The sequence below is a fragment of the Mesoplodon densirostris genome, chromosome 11 (genome assembly GCF_025265405.1).
Source record: "Mesoplodon densirostris isolate mMesDen1 chromosome 11, mMesDen1 primary haplotype, whole genome shotgun sequence".
Lineage (NCBI taxonomy): Eukaryota > Metazoa > Chordata > Mammalia > Artiodactyla > Ziphiidae > Mesoplodon > Mesoplodon densirostris.
Genome location: NC_082671.1, coordinates 20,899,021 through 20,920,290, shown reverse-complemented (window position 1 = coordinate 20,920,290; position 21,270 = coordinate 20,899,021). Strand labels below are relative to the sequence as shown.

General features: G+C 37.3%; 1 protein-coding gene across 1 annotated transcript in view; it reads left to right on the top strand.

The window, feature by feature from the left end:
• SOX5 (SRY-box transcription factor 5) overlaps window positions 1-21,270 on the top strand; it is a 739,414-nt gene that overhangs the window by 439,323 nt on the left and 278,821 nt on the right. Inside the window, exon 4 of the mRNA XM_060112407.1 lies at window positions 1,476-1,686. Coding sequence (XP_059968390.1) covers window positions 1,476-1,686 — 211 coding nt within the window. The remainder of the gene's footprint in view (window positions 1-1,475; window positions 1,687-21,270) is intronic.

Genomic DNA, 21,270 nt, shown 5'->3' with positions numbered 1-21,270 from the left:
AAGTATTTTTAATCTAGTCAAAAATATTAGCATTATTTATTTATTTATTTATTTATTTTGCGGTATGCGGGCCTCTCACTGCTGTGGCCTCTCCCGTTGCGGAGCACAGGCTCTGGACGCGCAGGCTCAGCGGCCATGGCTCATGGGCCCAGCCGCTCCCGGACCGGGGCACGAACCTGTGTCCTCTGCATAGGCAGGCGGACTCTCAACCATTGCGCCACCAGGGAAGCCCAGCATTATTTTTTAAAGATTAAATATCAAATCAGTGTGATTTGTCATTTTTCTGGGGTCAACAGATCCTCATTAACATGTCTTAAATAGAGGAAAAATGTGTAAACACGGGTATAAGCTATTATACTGAATACTGAATATGCACATACTCATATATATGTTACTGGAAACTTTTAATGCTGTAGAATTAAGAAACAAACCTGGGGGAGACTAACTTCTGCAAGATGTTAGGATACAGATTAATTTTTAAGAAAAGCTCTGCTTTGTGGCAAGTCAAAGGATTATGGAGGTAAGAGATTATATATTAAGAAAATAAATTTTTCTTTGTCATTTCAATATCATTTCTCTTGAAAAGTTCTGAAAAAACAATTTAGTGCTGCTTATACAAAATATACCCCTGATATTACACACATTGCCGAAGTTCTGGTAGAAATTATGGGAAAAATAATGCCAAAAGGAACACCAGAAGTATGTTTACCTTTTAGAATTATAGAATAAGTTCTTTTCATACATGTACACAATTATGAAGCGGCAAAGCCTGCAAGAAACTTTATTTTTTAGGGCAAATGAGGCTTAAAGTGCAAAACAGCAAAGAGTATCATCAGAAACAGTGCTTCAGATAACAAATGGAATTGGAAATATCTTCTGCATAAGCAGAAGTGAATTTACAGTATACTTCTCTGATATCAGAATAACTTGGGTGGCTGATGTCTTCTTAAAAGCATGAGAGGAAGGTGGAGAACTAAAAGCGGACCCTACTTTAATTAGGAGTACCATAAAGAACAGGCAGCTGCTTAAAATTAAAAAGAAAATTAAATATATGGAATGTTATTTGTTTAAACATTATAATATCATGAGAAGGTTTATTACAGATGACCACTACATTTAATGTTCATAGGAAAATCTAAGACTTTCAAACAAAAGCAAAAAATAGACAAAACTCATCAATATAGGCTTTGTAGAAAGGCTATGTTGCCGTTTGAACTCAGTCTAAGGGAGAGAATCTTCTTATTTTTACTTCTCCTATGAATTGATCTTTGTCTCACTCTAGTGTCAACCTGTAAAGTTAATGTATTCTTTTTTGAAATTTCTTTATTCCTTTTGCTGTTGCAGAGTGACATTTCACTTTTCACTGTTGCAGCTGCATAAGCCATGTAACCAATTAAAATTAAAAAGCTTACTGAATTTTAAACAAATATATATATATATATATATATATATATTGCTTTTGCTTTCTCTTTCAGGAAGTTGATGGCAATAAAGTTATGTCTTCATTTGCCCCACACAACTCATCTACCTCACCTCAGAAGGCAGAAGAAGGTGGGCGACAGAGTGGCGAGTCCTTGTCTAGTACAGCCCTGGGGACTCCTGAGCGGCGCAAAGGCAGCTTAGCTGATGTTGTTGACACCTTGAAGCAGAGGAAGATGGAAGAGCTCATCAAAAATGAGCCAGAAGGTAAAGGATGGAAAAGAAAACAAAGTTGTTGCCTATCTCCTGATTTTAATGGTTTGATGTTAACTTCTAGCTCCCTTTTCTGATGCACTCTCAAGGTTAAATTGGAAGAAACCTAATGCAATGAAGATGGATAGTATTTTTTTTTAGAAACATGTTTATACGTCTAACCCCAATTTTATAAATCATTAATTTTTGTTGTGATGTCTTCCTTATTTTCACATGAGTAAGTTGTGGTTGAGTAAAACTTAAAGGTTCAAGAATACAAAGTGGCAGAAGAGCCCAGGACAGTCACCGCCTACCTGCCAGATATCTGCAGTCTAGTTTGTGCTTCCCCCCAAGGGCCATTTTACAACTTTGTTACATTTTATAACCTTTATACATTAATGCATCTTAGACTGCATAGATAATTCGGTCTATTTTTTGTATAGTCTAAAATTAGTAAGTATGGCTAGAACTATTGTGTATTGAAAAGTAGTGTTTCTCTTACTGGTAGCTCAGTTGAGGTTCCCATTTTTTCAACTTCCAGGATGCCTTTCTTTTAAGATTTCATTTTCTAAAGCTCTTTAATAGTTACAGATAGTATCCTACAGGTGATAATGCTCATGGACTAATCTTAAAATGAAAGCAAACAAACTAGTAAAACGATTGATGCAAACTGTATAATTTATGAATAACTGATAGTTATCCTTTATGTTACAGATGTTTACTAACTCCTGTTTAAAACCTATGTCCATCCTAAACACGGATGCCACTTTGCACACAAGAACATGCCTCCTATTTATTTCAGAGTCAGATGGAAAATTAAAACAAACAAACATAAAACAGTGACATAAAAAGACATGCTTTACACCAAAAATATACTGCATTTATACTATTTAACACTATTTATAACTGTTGTTAGGACACTGGTAAATTATATCTGGCGCAAAATATATGTTAACCGGTATTTGGAGTCATGTGGTAATTAAATATTTCTGGGTCTCTACCAGATGCATAGCTGGGACATGGATTTTAGTTAAAATTTATGTAATTCACATGATCTTACAGTTGGAAGGAATTTTGGAAATAATCTAGTCAGCCAAAGGCTTTTTGGCTCTAATCTGCATGGAGATAAAAATGGAGTTTTGAGGAGGACCCACACAACCTTTTTCTTTTAATGTGCTGCATTTTTTTCTGATAGTAAAAATAGTATTTTCTTACTATAAGAGTTGTTTAAAAAACAGAAAAATTAAAAGGAAGAAGATAAAAATCACCCAGAATCATAGCTTTCTGGTATAACATCTTTATGATAATTTTCTTTTTCTTTATTTTTATATATGCTATTCATTTTACATGATTAACTTTCTGCATTTAAAGTTATTTTGCATCTTTTATGTTGTGATACAGCATTATTAACTAAAGTCCATAGTTTATTCAGATTTCTTTAGTTTTCACCGTGTGCTTTCTCTCTTCTAGGATGCCATCACATAACAGATTACATTTAGCTATTTAGTTCTCATGTCTCCCTGGGCTCCTTTTGGCTGCAACAGTTTCTCAGACTGTTCTTATTTTTGATAACCTTGAAAATTTTGAGGAATACTGTTCAGATATATTGTAGAATGCCACTCTATTAGAATTTGTCTGGTGGTTTTCTCATAATTAAACTGGGATTGTGGGTTTGGGTAGAAAGACCACAGAAACCAAGTACCATTCTTGTCACATCACATCAAAAGTACACACTTACTATGTGATTTGCGAATGTTGATGTCGACCTTGATCACCTGGCTGATAACAGTGCTTGTCGGGTTTCTCCACTGTAAATCCTCCCTGCCCCCTTTCTGTACCTTACTCTGTGGAAGGAAGGTGCTTTTAATTTTAATTTAGGTGCTTCCTAATAAAGGTGCTTCCTTTTAATTTTTCTGTTTTTTAAACAACTCTTATAGTAAGAAAATACTATTTTTACTATCAGAAAAAAATGCACCACATTTAAGGAGTAGGGAACCTTGATCCCCATCCTTCACAGCGAATCATCGAGAAATTTATTTGGATTTATTCTTTATTGGAGATCTATCTCTTCTCTATCATTTACTTATTCAGTCACCTATTTATATCAGTATGAACTCATGGATGTTTATTTTATACTTTGAGTTATAATACAATTTTTTATTTCGTTAGTCACATTGTTCCAGCTTTGTTCATTGAAGGCTCCTTCTGTGTCACTTTGACATACCACCGTGATGGTGGGTTTTGTTTTTTTTTTTTTTGAGCACTTCTTTACTTTCTGGTACTATAAGATACTGCAGATTCATCTTGTATCTTTCCTTCTCCCAGTCCTAGAATAAGCCATTTCTCTAAGAAGCCCTGGTTCGTTTTATTGGAGAATGGTGTTAGAAAGCAAGATCTGGATATGAAGTGTGCTCTTTGCTACTGAGGTGTCATTTCTTTTAGGGCCTTGGTATTCCCTCAGTGTTTCATGTGAGCTTCCTTCCAAGTGGGTGCACAGACTCTTAATTTGGAAGTATATGACAGGCTGAAGCCACACGAATAATTCCTACCAGGAAAAAGGGCAGGAGACAGTGCTTGCCAATTTGCTTAGCAGGAAACATTCAGAGGTACTGGGAATTAGGAGAAAATTATAGCTACACAGGCAGAAGAACAGAGATAGAACATCCATGGCAGAAAGAGTTGACACAAAGAGATATCATTATGTATGTGGACATTAGACTGTTTTCATTATTGTATTTCCCACAGTTCTTTTTTTGTACTTTCCTTCCTACAAATATATTAAAAGCTCAGCTCAAGAGTGACTTGTTATTGAGTAACATAAAGATATTGAGAAAATACAGAAATAGTCTTTATGGAAGACTGGCATATAGGTTGAACATGCCAAGCATCTAAAAACCCGAGTCCCAGAAAGTTAGTCTTTGTATGAATACAAAATGACTAAGACGGTGTTATGTTTACATACACAAGATTCCTAGACATGCTTTGAGTACACAGAAATGTAAGTAGACTCACAGTTATTTATTTATTTACTTACTTACAATTGAAGTATAGGTGATTTACAATGTGTTAGTTTCTGGTGTATAGCAAAGGGATTCAGTTATGCTTATTTATAGTATTCGTTTCCATTATGGTTTATCACAGGATATTGAATATAGCTCCCTGTGCTATACAGTAGGACCTTGCTGTTTATCTTATTTTATGTATACTAGTTTGTATCTGATAATCCCAAACTCCTAATTACCCCTCTCCCACCCCCTTTCCCCTTTGGTAAGTTTGTTTTCTGTATCTATGAGTCTGTTTCTCTTTTGCAAATAAGTTCATTTGTGTCATTTTATAGATTCCACATATAAGTGATGTCCTGTGGTATTTGTCTTTCTCTTTCTGACTGACTTCATTAAATGTGATAATCTCTAGATCCATACATGTTGCTGCAAATGGCATTATTTCATTCTTGTTTATAGCTGAGTAGTATTCCATTGTATATATGTATAATACTGCATCTTCTTTATCCATTTGTCTGTCAGTGGACGTTTAGGTTGCTTCCATGTCTTGGCTATTTTAAATAGCACTGCTATGAACATTGGGGTGCATATATCTTTTCAAATTAGAGTTTTCTCCAGATATATGCCCAGGAGTGGGATTGCTGGACCATACGGCAACTCTTTAGTTTTCTGAGGAACCTCCATACTGTTTTCCATAGTGGCTACACCAACTCACATTCCCACCAATGGTGTAGGAGGGTTCCCTTTTCTCCACACCCTCTATAGCATTTATTATTTGTAGACTTTTTAATTATGGCCATTCTGTTTGGTGTGAGGTGGTACCTCATGGTAGTTTTGATTTGCATTGCTCTAATATTAGTGATGTTGAGCATCTTTTCATGTGCCTATTGGCCATCTGTATGTCTTCTTTGGAGAAATTAGACTCACTTTTATTGATGAAGAAATTTGCTCTTGTAAGAATATTTAGTAACTGCAGCTATTGGGAGTAATTATCAAGGAGCAATTTATGTATCTGAGTAAAGTGGTGCTCTTAATCACCAAGAAAAACAATAATAACATGGCAGAAAATTGTATCATAGAAAAGGAATAGAGTGTTAAAGGAAATTTCTTTCTCTTTTTTTTAACTGCAAAAAGAGGAAAAGGGAGAAATATATCTAGGAAGATATGTGAAAGGCTCCACAGCATGTGGGAAGTTACATTCTAAATATTCTGATTCTTATTATCTGTATTTTCAGATGAGGAAACTGATGTTGAATAATGTCACAGGGTGATTGTTGGGGTCATTATTCAAACTGATTAAAAACTCCACTAATTAAAGGGTATGGTTAGACATGAGAATGGGCACCAAAACCTGACATTAGCCAAACATCAGGACAGTGACACTGCATACAGTACAAACAAATGATCTGTAGTTCTGTGATGTACTATAACATCAAAAGAATAAAATACCTAGGAATAAATTTAATGAAAAAGTACAAAACATTGTTATAGTTCTGTGATGAGGGCAGTAATATGGGGATGAAGAGAGTCGAGAGAGAGTGAATGGAACTAAATGTTAAGCTGACAGATATCTGCTACGGAAAAATCTTTTCTTCCCTCAAGCTATGTTTTCCTTTGTTTTTCAAAGGCCATTAAAATGAACAGCAGGTTGTGATGAAAATTTCATTAAGCCCCAGCTAAATCATTATGAGGGTGCCATATTCATGCCTTTGCTTCCTCTCATTGGGGGGGAATGCAGATTTCAATGGAAAGTCCGTATTATTTCCGACCTTATCCCTGCCAACAGCAAACTAGCAGAAATTCAGAAGTTAGCAGAGAATGGTGTGTCGTACAAAAGGAGGCCACCGAGGTAAAATGGTTAGAAAGAAAATAAGATTTGCATATGGGTCGAAGAAAAAATGGCTCTTTTATTCGAGCTAGCTTATCTTTTCAAGCAATTAATTAAAATATTTTAAAAGTTATAAATAGGAGAAAATATATTTATATACTTTTGTTTGTATCTTTTTCCTCCATCAGAATTTTTGTCTGTCAGTACTTTAAAAGTTCTGGTGCTAAAGATTCTCATTTGTTGAGTGACACTTTAACTGATGTGGAACCTGCCAAAGTTCATAGTAAATTTTCAGTTCGAAATGTCTGACCTAAGTAACATATATTTTATATTTGGTAATAACTATGCTCTATCAGTTGTTTTTTTTAACTATTAGACTTAGGAGTTAAGAATGATGAGGTTTAATATCATAATATGTGATACATTATTCCTATATCAAGGCCTTGAATAAATGATATGTATTCGGTTGGTTGCATATATTAAGTGCATATCATGTGTTAATGATAGTGTTAAGTACTTTATATGAAATAGTTTATGTAATCTTTACATAAACCTCATAACCAGGGCTATTATGTATAGCTATTCCAATTTCAGGAAATGCCATACACATGAACTAAATATTCTGTTTCTTATTATCTCCATTTTCAGATGAGGAAACTGGTGATTAAATATGTCACAGGGTGACTGTTGGGTCATTATTCAAACTGAAGTCAACCTTAAACTAAAATTCATGCCCTTAATCACTACTTACACTGTGTTTCCTAATTAGGAATTTTACCAGTAATAGTTTAATGTTACACATTAACACGTGTCCCTAAATTCCTTTGAAATATTGAATAAGAAAGTAGTATTCCATAATTTTCTGCTAAAGTAAATTTCTGATTCCTCAATGGTGATCAAATTTCCAGAAGGCTTTAATTGAAAATCAGCTCAGTTTAAACTGTTTGATTTTAAAGTGTTTAAAAAAAAATGCCTTGGGGCCTCCCTGGTGGCGCAGTGGTTAAGAGTCCGCCTGCCGATGCAGGGGATACGGGTTCGTGCCCCGGTCTGGGAGGATCCCATATGCCGCGGAGCGGCTGGGCCCGTGAGCCATGGCCTCTGGGCCTGCGCGTCCGGAGCCTGTGCTCCGCAACGGGAGAGGCCACAACAGTGAGAGGCCCACATACCGCAAAAAGAAAAAAAAAAAAAAAAAAAAAAAAGCCTTGGAAGATATCTTAAGAAAAACTTGTTTTAGAAGAATGTCTGGGAGCAAATTAGTTTGGCATAATAGAAATTCGGAATTGGAATGAAACGTAGACACATTTTAACCCTCTCTCCTCATTTCGAGAGAGAGAGAGAACTGAGGTAGAGATGTACTTGATATCACACAGCAAGTTAGTGTTAAAGCTAGAATGAGAATCCAGTGCACATCTTACAGGTCCGGGTGCCTTTTTTTTCCAGTTCAGTTACATCATACCTTCTGGTAGTCTTTACTCTCTCTGTCTTGATTTTTTTAGAAATAATGTCATCACCCCATCTTAGTTTTAAAGAGTATATCATTGATCATTAAATTAAATCTGAACAAATCTAAGACAACCAGCTATCTTAATTTAGCTAATAAAGCCAAGATAGATGGGTATCCACAAACGTCCTGTGTTCTCAAGCTCCAGGTAGCTAGGGATAGTCTATAACTACAGATCAGCCTTTAACTTTAGGGGTCAGATCCAGACTTTGATTTTCATTCAAACCTTAGGCTCAGAACAGTGCAGGTGCAAGTAATTTTTACCTTGATGAGAACTTTATATATCTCATTTAAAATAGAATCCTTTTAGATACAAGATTATAACAGGCTTCATATTTTAACTTTTCTATATTAATGTCTGTAGTACTCCTATGTCTCTTTGGAATGACCTTTTCAGCTTATTTATATCTCTTCCTCCTAGAAATACAACAAACAACACCTTTTCTTGATTCCCATCCCCTCTATCTGTAATTCTGTTCCTCATTTCTCCAAGTCCAAGTTGCTAGAAAGAGTTATTTACACTCACTGCACTGACTTTTTCACCTTTTTAAGAACTGTTACTTGCCTCCCTCCATTGTGAGTTACTTAACTGTATTATGACTGTCCATTTATTTGTCAAGTTTCTTCCCCTGTATTAAACGCCTTAAGGGTGAGGATAGTGCACATACTAAATATTTAAAATATTTGTTGAAAGGACGTTTATACTGCTTCAGTGTTACCCCGTTGCTGTCTTGAAAAAAGGAGAGGAAAGAGACCTTAATAAATACACGACCCTCTTCCAGATGTTATGTGAGCTACCTCATTTAATCCTCAGAAACTCCGAAGCTGGTATTATTTTTTATCTTAAAAATCAAGTTTTAGTAACTTGTTCATGTTCTTGTCATATGGAGGAACTAGAATTAGAACAAACTTCTTTTCCTCCGCAAAACTACTTGGCATTGAACACAAGACCCGACCCTTTAATCCCCTTAACCTTACTTTCCACCATTCTCTAAGGTGCATGTTCTCATGCTGTCTTTATTAAAGAAACTGCATGCAGTTCTCTCAACACTCTGTATTTTTAATACTACTCTGCCTTTTCATATGCAATTTCCTCTGCCTTAAATATCATACCCTGTCTTATCCACCTAATGAATTTATATGCACCTTTTAAGACTCAATGCCTTCTCTGAACACCTTTGTCAGAATTTGGTTTAGTCTACACTGCTAACATAACTCATCTCTGTTAGTTCTGACCACATTACCATCATTGTTTATTTACCTGCTGTCTTCCACAGCTGTAAGCATGTGAACATTGAAATGAGTTCTTGGTTTGATTATCTGTGCCTCTCCGCTTCTTAATAATGAACTTGGTGCATAGTAGGTGATTGTGTTACCTGTGGATGACAGTCCACCCACTAATTGACATTTTTAGCCTTTGCTAACACTCCCCTAAAAATTGAGTAGATTTCATTGCTCGCCTTCGGTTTTTTTGGGTTTTTTTGTTTTATTATTTATTTATTTATTTATTTATGTTGGGCTGCATTGGGTCCTCGTTACTGCTCACAGGCTTTCTCTAGTTGCGGCGAGCTGGGGCTACTCTTTGTTGTGGTGTGGAGTGGCTTCTCTTGTTGTGGAGCATGGGCTCTAGGCACGCGGGCTTCAGTAGTTGCAGCACACGGGCTCAGTAGTTGTGGCTCGCAAGCTCTACAGTGCAGGCTCAGCAGTTATGGCCCACGGGCTTAGTTGCTCCGAGGCATGTGGGATCCTCCTGGACCAGGGATCGAACCCATGTCCCCTGCATTGGCAGGCAGATTCCCAACCGCTGTGCCACCAGGGAAGTCCCTGCCTTCTGTTTTTACTTCCCTCTTTTCTTCATGTCCTACTCAGTTAACTTCCCTACCTGTTTATCTCATTCATCTTGTCCTCTCCATTCTTTTTGTCATTATTGAATCTTTGAGATCATTACTTTAAATTCTTCCTGTGACTTAGAGGTTAAAGTATTGTCCTGGGTCACAAAGCTAGGTATTAGGATCCAGGATACAAAACTAAAATACACATAAAACAAAAACTTTATATATTTTATGGTCACATTAATCTTTGAAATAACTGTAGTATTGCTAATATATTGGCATTATCTATGAATTTGTGGCCACAGATTACAATTTTCCCCCACTGCTATGGGCAAAGTAAAAAGTGAATTGATCTGTGAATAATTTTCCAGAATTCGATGCTGTAAATGGTTCTTTATTAGTGTTTCATCATAATGGAGACCAGCACTCTTTTCTAGGACAGAGCTGGCATGGGAGAGAGAGTTATTATTTCTTATGATGAGCTCAGGATGCTAGCAGGCTACAGTTGGATCTATCACTCCACCACCCCACCCCACCCCCCTACAGTTCATCTCCGGAGGCCTGTAGTCAAAGAAAAGTAACTGACTCCACTCCTTCCTTGTTCCCTCCAGTCTTTCAGGGACTCTAAGATGTTCCCTCAAGGGGAGAGTTTCCAAACTCAGGATTCAGGAGTTCCTTCAGAGGGCTTATAAATCCTGGAAATTGTATGCAAAATGGGGAAAATATGTATATTTGTGCGTTTTTTGGGACCGAGTTCGTAGTTCTTATCTGACTTTCTAATCCATTCATGATGAAAAAGGGTAACTGCTCGGTGAGTCAGGGTTTGAGCTGTAGTCCTGGTTCTGCCACTGATTACTGTGTATAAGATATATATCAATATAGTTTAGTCTCTGATCAATTTTGAAGCATTAACTTACACTTGTAAGCAATATTACACTTTAGCAATATTTGGAAATGTCATTGTATCTGTTTTGCCGCATTTGAGGGAAATGCAGCTTTTAAATTTAAATAAGGATTTCTTTGCATAAAACTGAGCATCTACCTTATAATTTATATTATAAAAGACATTATATGTACCTGCCTTTAAATTGCTGTAGTAATTTTGTTAATGTAATAAATATCTGTCCTCTGTTGGCAAATCTAACTGCCTTACTTTCTTCAGAGGGTTGTTGAAGGAAACAAATGAGGTAATGCACATGAAAGTACTTTATAAATTATAACCAACTTGGAATTGTACCAGTTATTGTCATTACCACATCTTGGCTGGTTAGAAACATTGTTACTTTAGGCATACCAGAAACATTATATAGCTCCAGTGATGCTTTCCCAGGATACTTACATGTACTGAAAAATTCTGGTTCAGACCTGCAAAATTCTGGAAATTTAGGATATGTGATCCACAACAAAAATGACAAACCCAACATTCATAAAAATCCTAGGATAGCTAGTTGTTTTGAAGGTTATTTATATAAATTTCCCTAAATAAAATATGGTTAGGCAAGTTTGTACCTGAAGAACTACTTTTCAAAAAGAAAGATTTCTCTATATTGATACGGATAAAATTGCAAAATGTGACCAGTATGAGACTAGGAGAAGCAATTTAACATTGGGTTTGTGGATTTCTTATATTCTTATTTCTACAATAAATGTGAATGTGTACTGAAGACAAAGATAATTGAAGGCTCCCTTGACCAAAAATTTCATAATTTTCTAAGATTTTAGCTTTCTCTCATTTGTTCTTCCTTTCCTCCCCTATTTTGATTTTTTTTTCTTTTGATTCCTTTTGTGTGTACATGTGGGTATGTGTGTAGTCCTCCTTTCTGATCCCACATATGCTTGGTTTTATTTAGCATCTATATCTGTCACTGTTCTTCCTTCTTAGAGTATGATGCCCACACCTCCAAAATTGTTACACCATGATGAGTGTACCCCTTGTGTGTGAGATACTGCATTTATTTGTGAAATTTTGTTTCTACTAGAACTAGACTTTGTCATCATTTACACAATTGGGACTTTTTTCTTGAACTTCTTTAAAAAAATCTTTGCTCACAATTTTATATTACAAGACCCTAAAGGCATAACCTATTACCAAAGTCACCCAGTGTTACTTTACATGAAACAGTTCATTGCTTTTAGTACAGACTTCACAAAAAAGTTCTCTTTTTGTAAGAACTAATAAAATAATGGAATGAGTTTGGAAAAGTACATATTGTGACAGATCTCAAGACTTCACCCTCAGAGTCACCTACAGACCGGAAACCAACACTGGGTGAAGAAAATATTGGGAGTTTTATTGTCATCAATTTTCTCTCTCGCTCTGTCTCTCTCTGTCTCTGCCTGGCTGTCTGTCTCTCTCTCTCTTTCTCTTTCTTTCTCTCCAGCAGATACAGCAGGGAATATTGTTCAGTGGATATCACCCTGACACCATGCAGTCAGTATACTACAAATTCTCAGTGGCAAATGCCAAAAAACTTCCTCTTAACTCCATGTATACCATTTCTAGGATTGGGCTGGACACTTTTTAAGTTTATAACTGTACGTTTATGAAACAAAAAAGTGTAAATTCTTGGTCATGAATGATGCTCTCTTAAAACTTAAAAATATGTATGAATATTCTTGTGTAATGTATCTTTTTTATATTTGCTTCTGTCACATCTATTGAAAATAATTCAACTTAGTTGCTTGTACCTTCTGTGGTACTTGTGTTTTTTTCCCCCAAAATAATTATGTGTTAATGGACTTTTAATTTCTATTACAAATGTGTTGACATATAGACCCATTAGATTCTCTAAATGGATATAAAGCTTTTTCTCCTTGTTTTAAGATGTATTTTACGGGTCCTGAAGTAGATATTATAAGCAGTGTATTTTCATCTGTGCTGTGCTACGGCATTATATATAATTATTCTGTGGAAAAGACAGGCCCCTGGTGCATGATATTTGGCCTTGTGAATATCCCTTCGGGCATTGAATGTTTGATGTTTGAGTTTACATTATAAATCACAGTGCCTGCTCTTTACTTTAAATGTCTGTTGTTGAGCAGCCCTTTAGAATTTAAATTAAACCATATTACATTAACAGATAAGTTGAAATTGAAATTCAAAATTACCCCCTAATTTTACCAACTTTTTAATTATTATTTTATAAGGAAATTATGGAGATTGACTTTCCTAAATTCAAAATCCCAAAGCATTCCATTAAACTAAGAATATTGAAATTCACTTTGAAATTCACTCTTTTTAAAGCCACATTTGATGAGGTGGGAAAAATAAAAACTGAATGGATCAGGGGAAAAGCCTAAAGATACTTTAATTGGCAGAGGTTTGAGTTGCTTTTGTTTAGTTAGTCACCATCCTTTTGACAAAGTACACGTTGAAGAGGTTTTGTAAGTGCTGTTCCACTGAAGGACAAACAAGGGTACTTTTCAGTTGAGCCCTTTTCAGTTCTGTTCCTCACACTCCCACCGCTGTTGGAGGCTACTCCTAATGTATTGTGGCTACGTGTTCGTCTATGCAGTCTGTCACTGGAAAATGTCTCTTCTTGTTGAGCCTGCTGGAGTCTAACTTCCAGGCACCCTTTTCCAAGGCACCACTGTATGGAAATTGACACTCATAAAATGATGATAAAGAAAAGAGTTTATTTTTCAAAGGTCAGGACAAGAAGACACCCTCAAATGCTGTAGAACCTATGTCTTTAGGAATAAGTGTTTTAACTTTAGCACAGAGTACCCTGAGTCTGAAGCCTTGTAATTTTTCAGCACTAGAGTGAAACGTATTCATGCTCATCTTCGTTTCAAGCGGTATCCATCACAGCGGTTTATCTTGATGTTGTTGATTTCATTAAGTGTTACAGAAAATTAATTTATATTTTCTCAAAAGGCCTTCTGACTTGGATTGTAATGGCTCAGGGATTGCCTTTGGGGGATCTTCTTTAGAGTAGGAGGTCCCTGAGCTGAGATCCAGGGCTGTCTGTACAAGAATCCCATTCGGCCAAGATAGCTTACATTTTTCTTTTCAATTAGAACTTGTACTTTTGTTAATAAAATGTAATCATATTTAAGACTATGTCCTTAATGTTCATCCTTCTGTGAACAATCAAGGCGGCATTCTTTTATCAGGTGGCTATTTGTTACACAAGACGAGTACTATTTGATTCCTGCTTATACATGAGTTTATCTACCAACAGGACTGTGAAAATCATTGCAAACTTGTCTTTACCCAAATGTTTCTAATATTTCCTAAACCTTTCAGATAAATGAGGTACCCCTGTTTTCCTTGTCCATAACTAAAACCCTCAGGTCCAGACTTTGACTTATAATGTATGGAGCACTTAAAAAACACCCACTGACCCAGACTGGACATGGACATTAGGGGAGGGTGCCAGACCTTCTTGCTGCTCATGTGCCACAGCTTTTGGAGATATCACTTATTCAAGAGTGAAGAGCCAGCCACCTGTTTCTGAGGCCTCTTTTCCCTCACATTAAAGGTTCAGGCCCTTGCTGAATCTTAACACTCTAATCTGGGGAACACACACAGCATTTTTCTGAAGCTGATTTGTCAGACTCGGCTAGCTGGAGGATTTTGTGTGTTTGCGCGCGTGTGCGCTTTTCACTCAGTTACCCCTGAGGCACTTGTCACGACTGTGCATATTAAAATTAATCAGACCTCCTAGGCCCATGTGTCTGTGTGTTTCACATGAAGAAGTGGATATCGAGCAAATGCCCTAATTAAATGGGCCTGCTTGGTTTTGTTCTAGTGGATGCTTGGTCTTTTTTTTTTAATAGGAGTTGCTTAGGGGGAAGTCACGGACAGCACTAGAGTCGGTGGAGAGCTCACTCAGAGTTTCCTTGGCCACCTGCTCCCAGAGTTCTGAGACCTCAAGGACTCCCAGTGTGCCCTCCTTAACCACCCTTAATGTTGTAGAGAAATATGGCCAAGATCATGAGGGAGCAATGAGGCTAGGGCAGAACAGAATGAGCATATGACCTGGATATTTGGGTTGATTAAGATAGTCTTTCCTACATGTCGATCATCTCCGGATACCAGATTGTGCTCCGTGCTCCCACTTTTGGATGATGGAGTTTGACACTGAGGGGAAGATCTTATGTAGAATTCAGAGCTCATGCCCTTTCTTTATGCCCTGAATTTGAAAGCCAACTTTTATTCGTATATCTTTTCAGGTCGTCTACATATCATACAGAAACCATTTATGAGACAATAAGTAATAAATAAATAAATATATACACACACACACACACACACACACATTCAGTGTGTGTGTGTGTGTGTGTGTATGTATATAATTTCACTTTTACTCTGATGTTTTCTGGCTTTAGCTTATTTTTCATTTATGTTAGACTTTTATCGTGGCTTTTGGAAAGACTGTCACGGAACATTTGGAAACAAACTTTAAAGAAGAGTAAGCTCAGAACACTGAAAATGTGTCAGGCTGACGAAACAGAGTAGCTTTTTTTTTTTTTTTTTTTTGCGGTACGCGGGCCTCTCACTGCTGTGGCCTCTCCCGTTGCGGAGCACAGGCTCCGGACGCTCAGGCTCAGCGGCCATGGCTCACGGGCCCAGCCGCTCCGCGGCATGTGGGATCTTCCCGGACCGGGGCACGAACCCGTGTCCCCTGCATTGGCAGGCAGATTCCCAACCACTGTGCCACCAGGGAAGCCCCAGAGTAGCTTTCTTGTTTGAGTATTTAATGTCATAAATGAGGTAAACTTTTAACACACTGATCACTGAGCTTATGGATTTTAGTTCCAATTCATGCATATTATTTGGACTTTTTTTTCATATTTTAGAAAATAGAAACAGAAAATTTTCTTCAGAATATTTCAAATTTGAATTCATATATATGGAATAAAGCATGGAGCCAACACTGGAAACAATTTGAAAAATCACTTAAGTGTTGAAGAGTTTGGAGTTACAGTTTAGCAGATTTCCAAATAACCACAGCAAGTTATCTGGTAAAAGATTACTCTGGCAGGACATGGTCCATAAAATTGATTTGTTCCTTTCCAAATTGAAAGGGTTAGACAATTCCAAAAAGCTAACCATTTTTTTTGACAACTTTTCTTCCTTTCCTCCCATTGTATCTAAGAGGTGAAAGGATCCATCCATTAACCTATATGCTCTCTTTTATATGTGGTCATACAGCTCACGTGTAGAGCACCGTATCAGCAGTGCCAAGCAACTGTCTGGTACCTGACAGCATCATAGAAACCCCTCCTCTGTTCACTTAGCTTGCTTCTGGTTATTTATTAACACAATGCAGACTGTTCAGTAGGTGTATATGAAATACAAAGAAAAATAGAAGCCCTGAACAAGTAAATACATCTTTCATCATTTCTTTTGTTTGGTGTGTTTACTGTGTGCTATTCTTGGTCAAGATAAGTTGTTTGACAGTTCTGCAAAAGGGTGAGAGGAACCTTTTCTTGAACTTTATCCATTTGTCTGTAGAAAAAAGTTTTCTATTTGCCATTCTCTTTTCTTTGCAACCTGTCTATATTAAAAGTTTTTTTTGAAGATTGTTATTGCTGTTAATATGACAAGTACAGGTGATTATGAAACATAAACAGTTTTGTCTAATTTGTTTCAAATGTGCAGTTAAGAGACTAGAAGTCTAAGACAGATTTCATTTCTAAACTTTTAAATTAGAAGTAGAAAATGAGATACTATAAAATCATCTTTTTACTTCCTTCTAAGAAACAGACCATTTGTTCTCAGTCCTTATGTAAGTTTCACTGAAATATTGAGCCTTGATTTAATTTGTGTGTAAGTTCTCTCCTCCCTACATATTAATATAATATCAGTGCTGTGCCCATTGCATGGTATAATTACGGAAGAGATCAGTAGCTGGGAGAGCATGTCATAATTGAAGACGTCTGTTTATTATAACAGGACAGTGCTTCTAGGCTGGTATTTTGTGTGTTAATAGATAAATGATTTGCTGTTTCAAGATGAATTAAATCTCTGTTTCATAGGCCTTTCTCTTCTGAGAAGTTACGCTTTGTAGAAATTTGCATGAAAAGTTTATACACCATCATGTGACATTAGTCAAATGGAAGACTTGGAAGCAGAAAGTGGTAGAAATGAACAAAATGCACCCTTCTCCCTTTGGAGTTTTGTTTTCTATCTATCTCTGTTTTTTAACCCTAATGTTTCTGCTTCAGTCTTTGCTCCGACACTGTTAGTATTTTTCACCTCTGTCGAGATACCATGTTTCAGGGAAGGAAAACACCTAAACAGGGAGGTAGCAATGTTGAGAGCAGTACCCTGTGAATAGGAGAGGTCGGTTCTCAGCCTTCACATGCAGGACAGCACTCCAGACTCCCAGCAGAAGTCATGTCCAGTGGCAGAGTAAAATGGACCAGAATTAGACGTGTGCTGGTTTTGCCACCTCAGCGCTTTAGTTTAGCTCTGCTTGTTCCGAGTTGCCAGACGGAGGATGGCCACCTCGCTGTTGTGCTTATTTAGTCTTTTCCCCTTTCGGCTCATGGGAATCATTAAGAGGGAACCAAAAGAACTGAAGATAAATTGAAGTTGTGTATTTTTTTAGCACATCTTTTTCACTTAAAGAATATTGTAACTGGGGGTTAATAAAGAATATTAAGTCAAAAAGCATAGTAAACCTGAGAGTCCTTGTTTTTTCTCTCCATGAATTTTTCTTTTGTTTTCTAAATTTAAGATATTCAAATTAAGAATATTTGGAAGTTTCAAAGTATATTCCACTAAATAGGGAAAGACTGCCTTTTGAAATGGTTTATCTAAATTTCAAACAATGTGAACCCTTCTGAAATAATGTCTAATAATTGCTTTTGAAGACAACATTAAAGAAATACTAAATCTCTATCACTGTCAGTTATTTTTATCTACATCTATGCTAACATACACAGGACAAAATCTTGCCAACTCTGTTAGATCTCCACAATTTCCCTAGAATTAAAGAATACACACACACACACACAATAAATATAATAAGTTATAATTAGATTTTAGGAGCATTTATCTCACTCAATCTCTAAACTAAAAAATTTTGGCCTAGAACAAATTTTGACAAAAAGAAAACACACAGATAAGGATCTCAGTACAGAAGAGAACCTCCCATTCTGTTTTGTTTTATTTTTTCATTACCTTTGGACTCCTGCTAACATCCTGTGTAAAGTCTCTCTTGATGCCCAAGAGAGTCAATACCTCCTTTCTCTGTAATCCCTTTGTTTTCTGTTTGCTCTCCTATTCACTCTTTCTCTCATTCTGACAGAAAACACTTATTGAGGTTCTATTATATGCTAGTTATTTTATAGGTGAATGAGGACAGAGATCAAAGACACAGTTCCTGTCCTTAATTTGCTCATGGTTTTTTGGGGGAAACAAACCATGTGACTTCATGGTGAAAGGCACTGTGAGTGAGGAGGTACTGGAGGCTCTGTAAGTAGAGGGGGGTGGGCCTTACACCAAAAGTGAACATATAATCAGTGCCTATAATTCTTTATCCTCTAAATTGAATTAATATTTACATATTGATGGACATGTCTTTGTTTATGTCACCTGTGGAGGTCATGTGGCTATTATGACTGCTTTAGCCAATCCTGTTTACGTGCTGGAGCAGAAAGCTGTTACAGTATTCACTGGATCCCTCTCTCTATGACATAACTTCTTTGTTTAAAAATTTATTTATTTATTTATTATTTTTGGCTTCATTGGGTCTTTGCTGCTATATGCAGGCTTCCTCTAGTTGTGGTGAGAGGGGCTACTCCTTGTTGCAGTGCGCGGGCTTCTCATTGCGGTGGCTTCTCTTGTTGCGGAGCATGGGCTGTAGGTGCGCAGGCTTCAGTAGTTGTGGCTCGCAGGATTTAGAGTGCAGGCTCAGTAGTCGTGGCGCATGTGCTTTGTTGCTCCGCCGCGTGTGGGGTCTTCCCAGACCGGGGCTCGAACCCGTGTCTCCTGCGTTGGCCAGCGGATTCTTAACCACTGCACCACCAGGGAAGCCCACTATGACATAACTTCTTTTAATGTTGTTTTTCTCATCATCTCATCTTTTCTGGATATTTTCAGGTTATTGATTTCTGCTTATCCACAGCTTTCTGGGAAAAATTTACAACCCTAAGGAGATATTCTAACTGCTTCCCCCCAAGGTTCTCAAGCTAATAAGCCTATACATGTAATATATTATTTCCCCTTTATCCATCTTTAGCCTTTATTCACTAAAATAGTAGAGGATATTATCTTTGAATTCTTGTTTTAGCAGAATCGTATTTGGAAAGTTGAGCCAAAATCATGGTAATAATTATGGGTACATAACCTAGACCTTATCCAGAGAGCTAAAATACACTTAGCTTTGGAAGTTCCTGATTCATGTACTGATCCATTCTCAAAATTTAAACGCGTAGGGCCTCCCTGGTGGCGCAAGTGGTTGAGAGTCCGCCTGCTGATGCAGGGGATACGGGTTCGTGCCCCGGTCTGGGAGGATCCCATATGCCGCGGAGCGGCTGGGCCCGTGAGCCATGGCCGCTGAGCCTGCGCGTCCGGAGCCTGTGCTCCGCAACGGGGGAGGCCACAACAGTGAGAGGCCCGCATACCGCAAAAAAAAAAAAAAAAAAAAAATTTAAACGCGTAGCCAAAAGGTTTTTTACTCTGTAATTATAACCTAAATTTTATTTTTTAAATTTTATTTATTTTTTATTGAAGTATAGTTGACTTATAATGCTGTGTGAATTACCGCTGTACAGCAGAGTGACTCAGTTATACATATATTTATATATATACATTCTTTTTCATATTCCTTTCCATTATGGTTTATCATAGGATATTGAATATAGTTCCCCATGCTATACAGTAGGACCTTGTTCTTTATCCATTCTATATATACCAGTTCTCATCTGCTACTCCCAAACTCCAAATCCACTCCTCTTCCACACCCCTCCTCCTTGGCAACCCCAGTATATTCTCTATGTCCTTGATTCTGTTTCTGTTTCATAGATAGGTTCATTTGTGTTACGTTTTAGATTCCACACATAAGTGATATCACATGGTATTTGTCTTTCTCTTTCTGGCTTACTTCACTCTGTATGACAGACTCTGGGTCCATCCACATCTCTACAAATGACCCAATTTCATTCCTTTTTATGGCTGAGTAATATTCCATCGTATATATGTACCACATCTTCTTTATCCATTCATCTGTCGATGGACATTTAGGTTGTTTCCATGTCTTAGCTATTGTGAATAGTGCTGCTATGAACATAGAGGTGCATGTATCTTTTTGAATTATAGTTTTGTCTGGGTGTATGCCCAGGAGTGGGATTGCTGGATCCTATGGTAATTCTATTTTTAGTTTTCTGAGGAACCTCCACACTGTTTTCCATAGTGGCTGCACCAACATTCCCAACAGTGTAGGAGGGTTCCCTTTCCTGCACACCCTCTCCAGCATTTGTATAACCTCAATTTTAAACAAAACTGCTTGAATTCTAAAACATACAAGTATACAACAGGAACATATAGAACCAAGTATTAATACATTTTTCCTGACATACTCACCTTGTCATCCTGGCAGTTAGTAAAATGCAGTCCATATTTTCCTTAAATTATTTGCCCAAAGAAAAAGAGACAATGGTGGAGCAGCCTCGGGATGTGGAAGTAGACATTTAATTTCTTCTCAAGAGCAGAAAAAGAGCCTCATTTGGCATGTGATGTGCTACTTGTGCCATCCTATATATTTTATTGGGTCTCGCAGAGACCTTTATTAAACTGGGTGGGTGGGTCAGCCTGCAGCTGCAGTGAGCTCACTTCCTGTCTTACTCTCCAGCCTCTTTTCTCATGTCCTACCATTCCCTACATCACTCTTTGTGACTTTTGTTCTAGTAATGCCAAATTGCCTATGGCTTTTCGCAGCTACCATGCTTTTCTTTGCTTATGATGTCTGTTTGCGATGCCTTTTACCTTACTTCGCACCTGGGTTATGGCCATTGATTCTGAATACTTAGTTTGTTTTACCCCCTACCAGAAATTTTCTGCTAACTCTAATTGCCCCCATCCTCTCTCCCTTAAGAAATTGTATTGTCTCTCCCCTCCACTGGATTTTGACCTCCTAAAGCAGTGGCTGGCAAACTATGACCTGAAGGCAAAATCTAGGCTGCTAGTCTTCAAGAGAAGACTACTTGACGACATGTGAACATTATGTGAAATTTAAATTTGTGTCTTTGAATAATGTTTTATTAGAACAGCGCCATGCTCCTTCATTTACATATGGAGGTAGTGTCCTGTAATGTACTTTCGTGATGTAATGGTAGAGTTGATTAGTATAGCCTACAAAGCCTGAAATATTTGCTCCCTGGCCCTTTACAGATAGTCTGCCAACCCCTGTCTTAGAGGGCAGGAACAGAGTCTCAGTCACCCCATTATCCAGAGTTCCTCGCACAGTGACTCCTAATTCA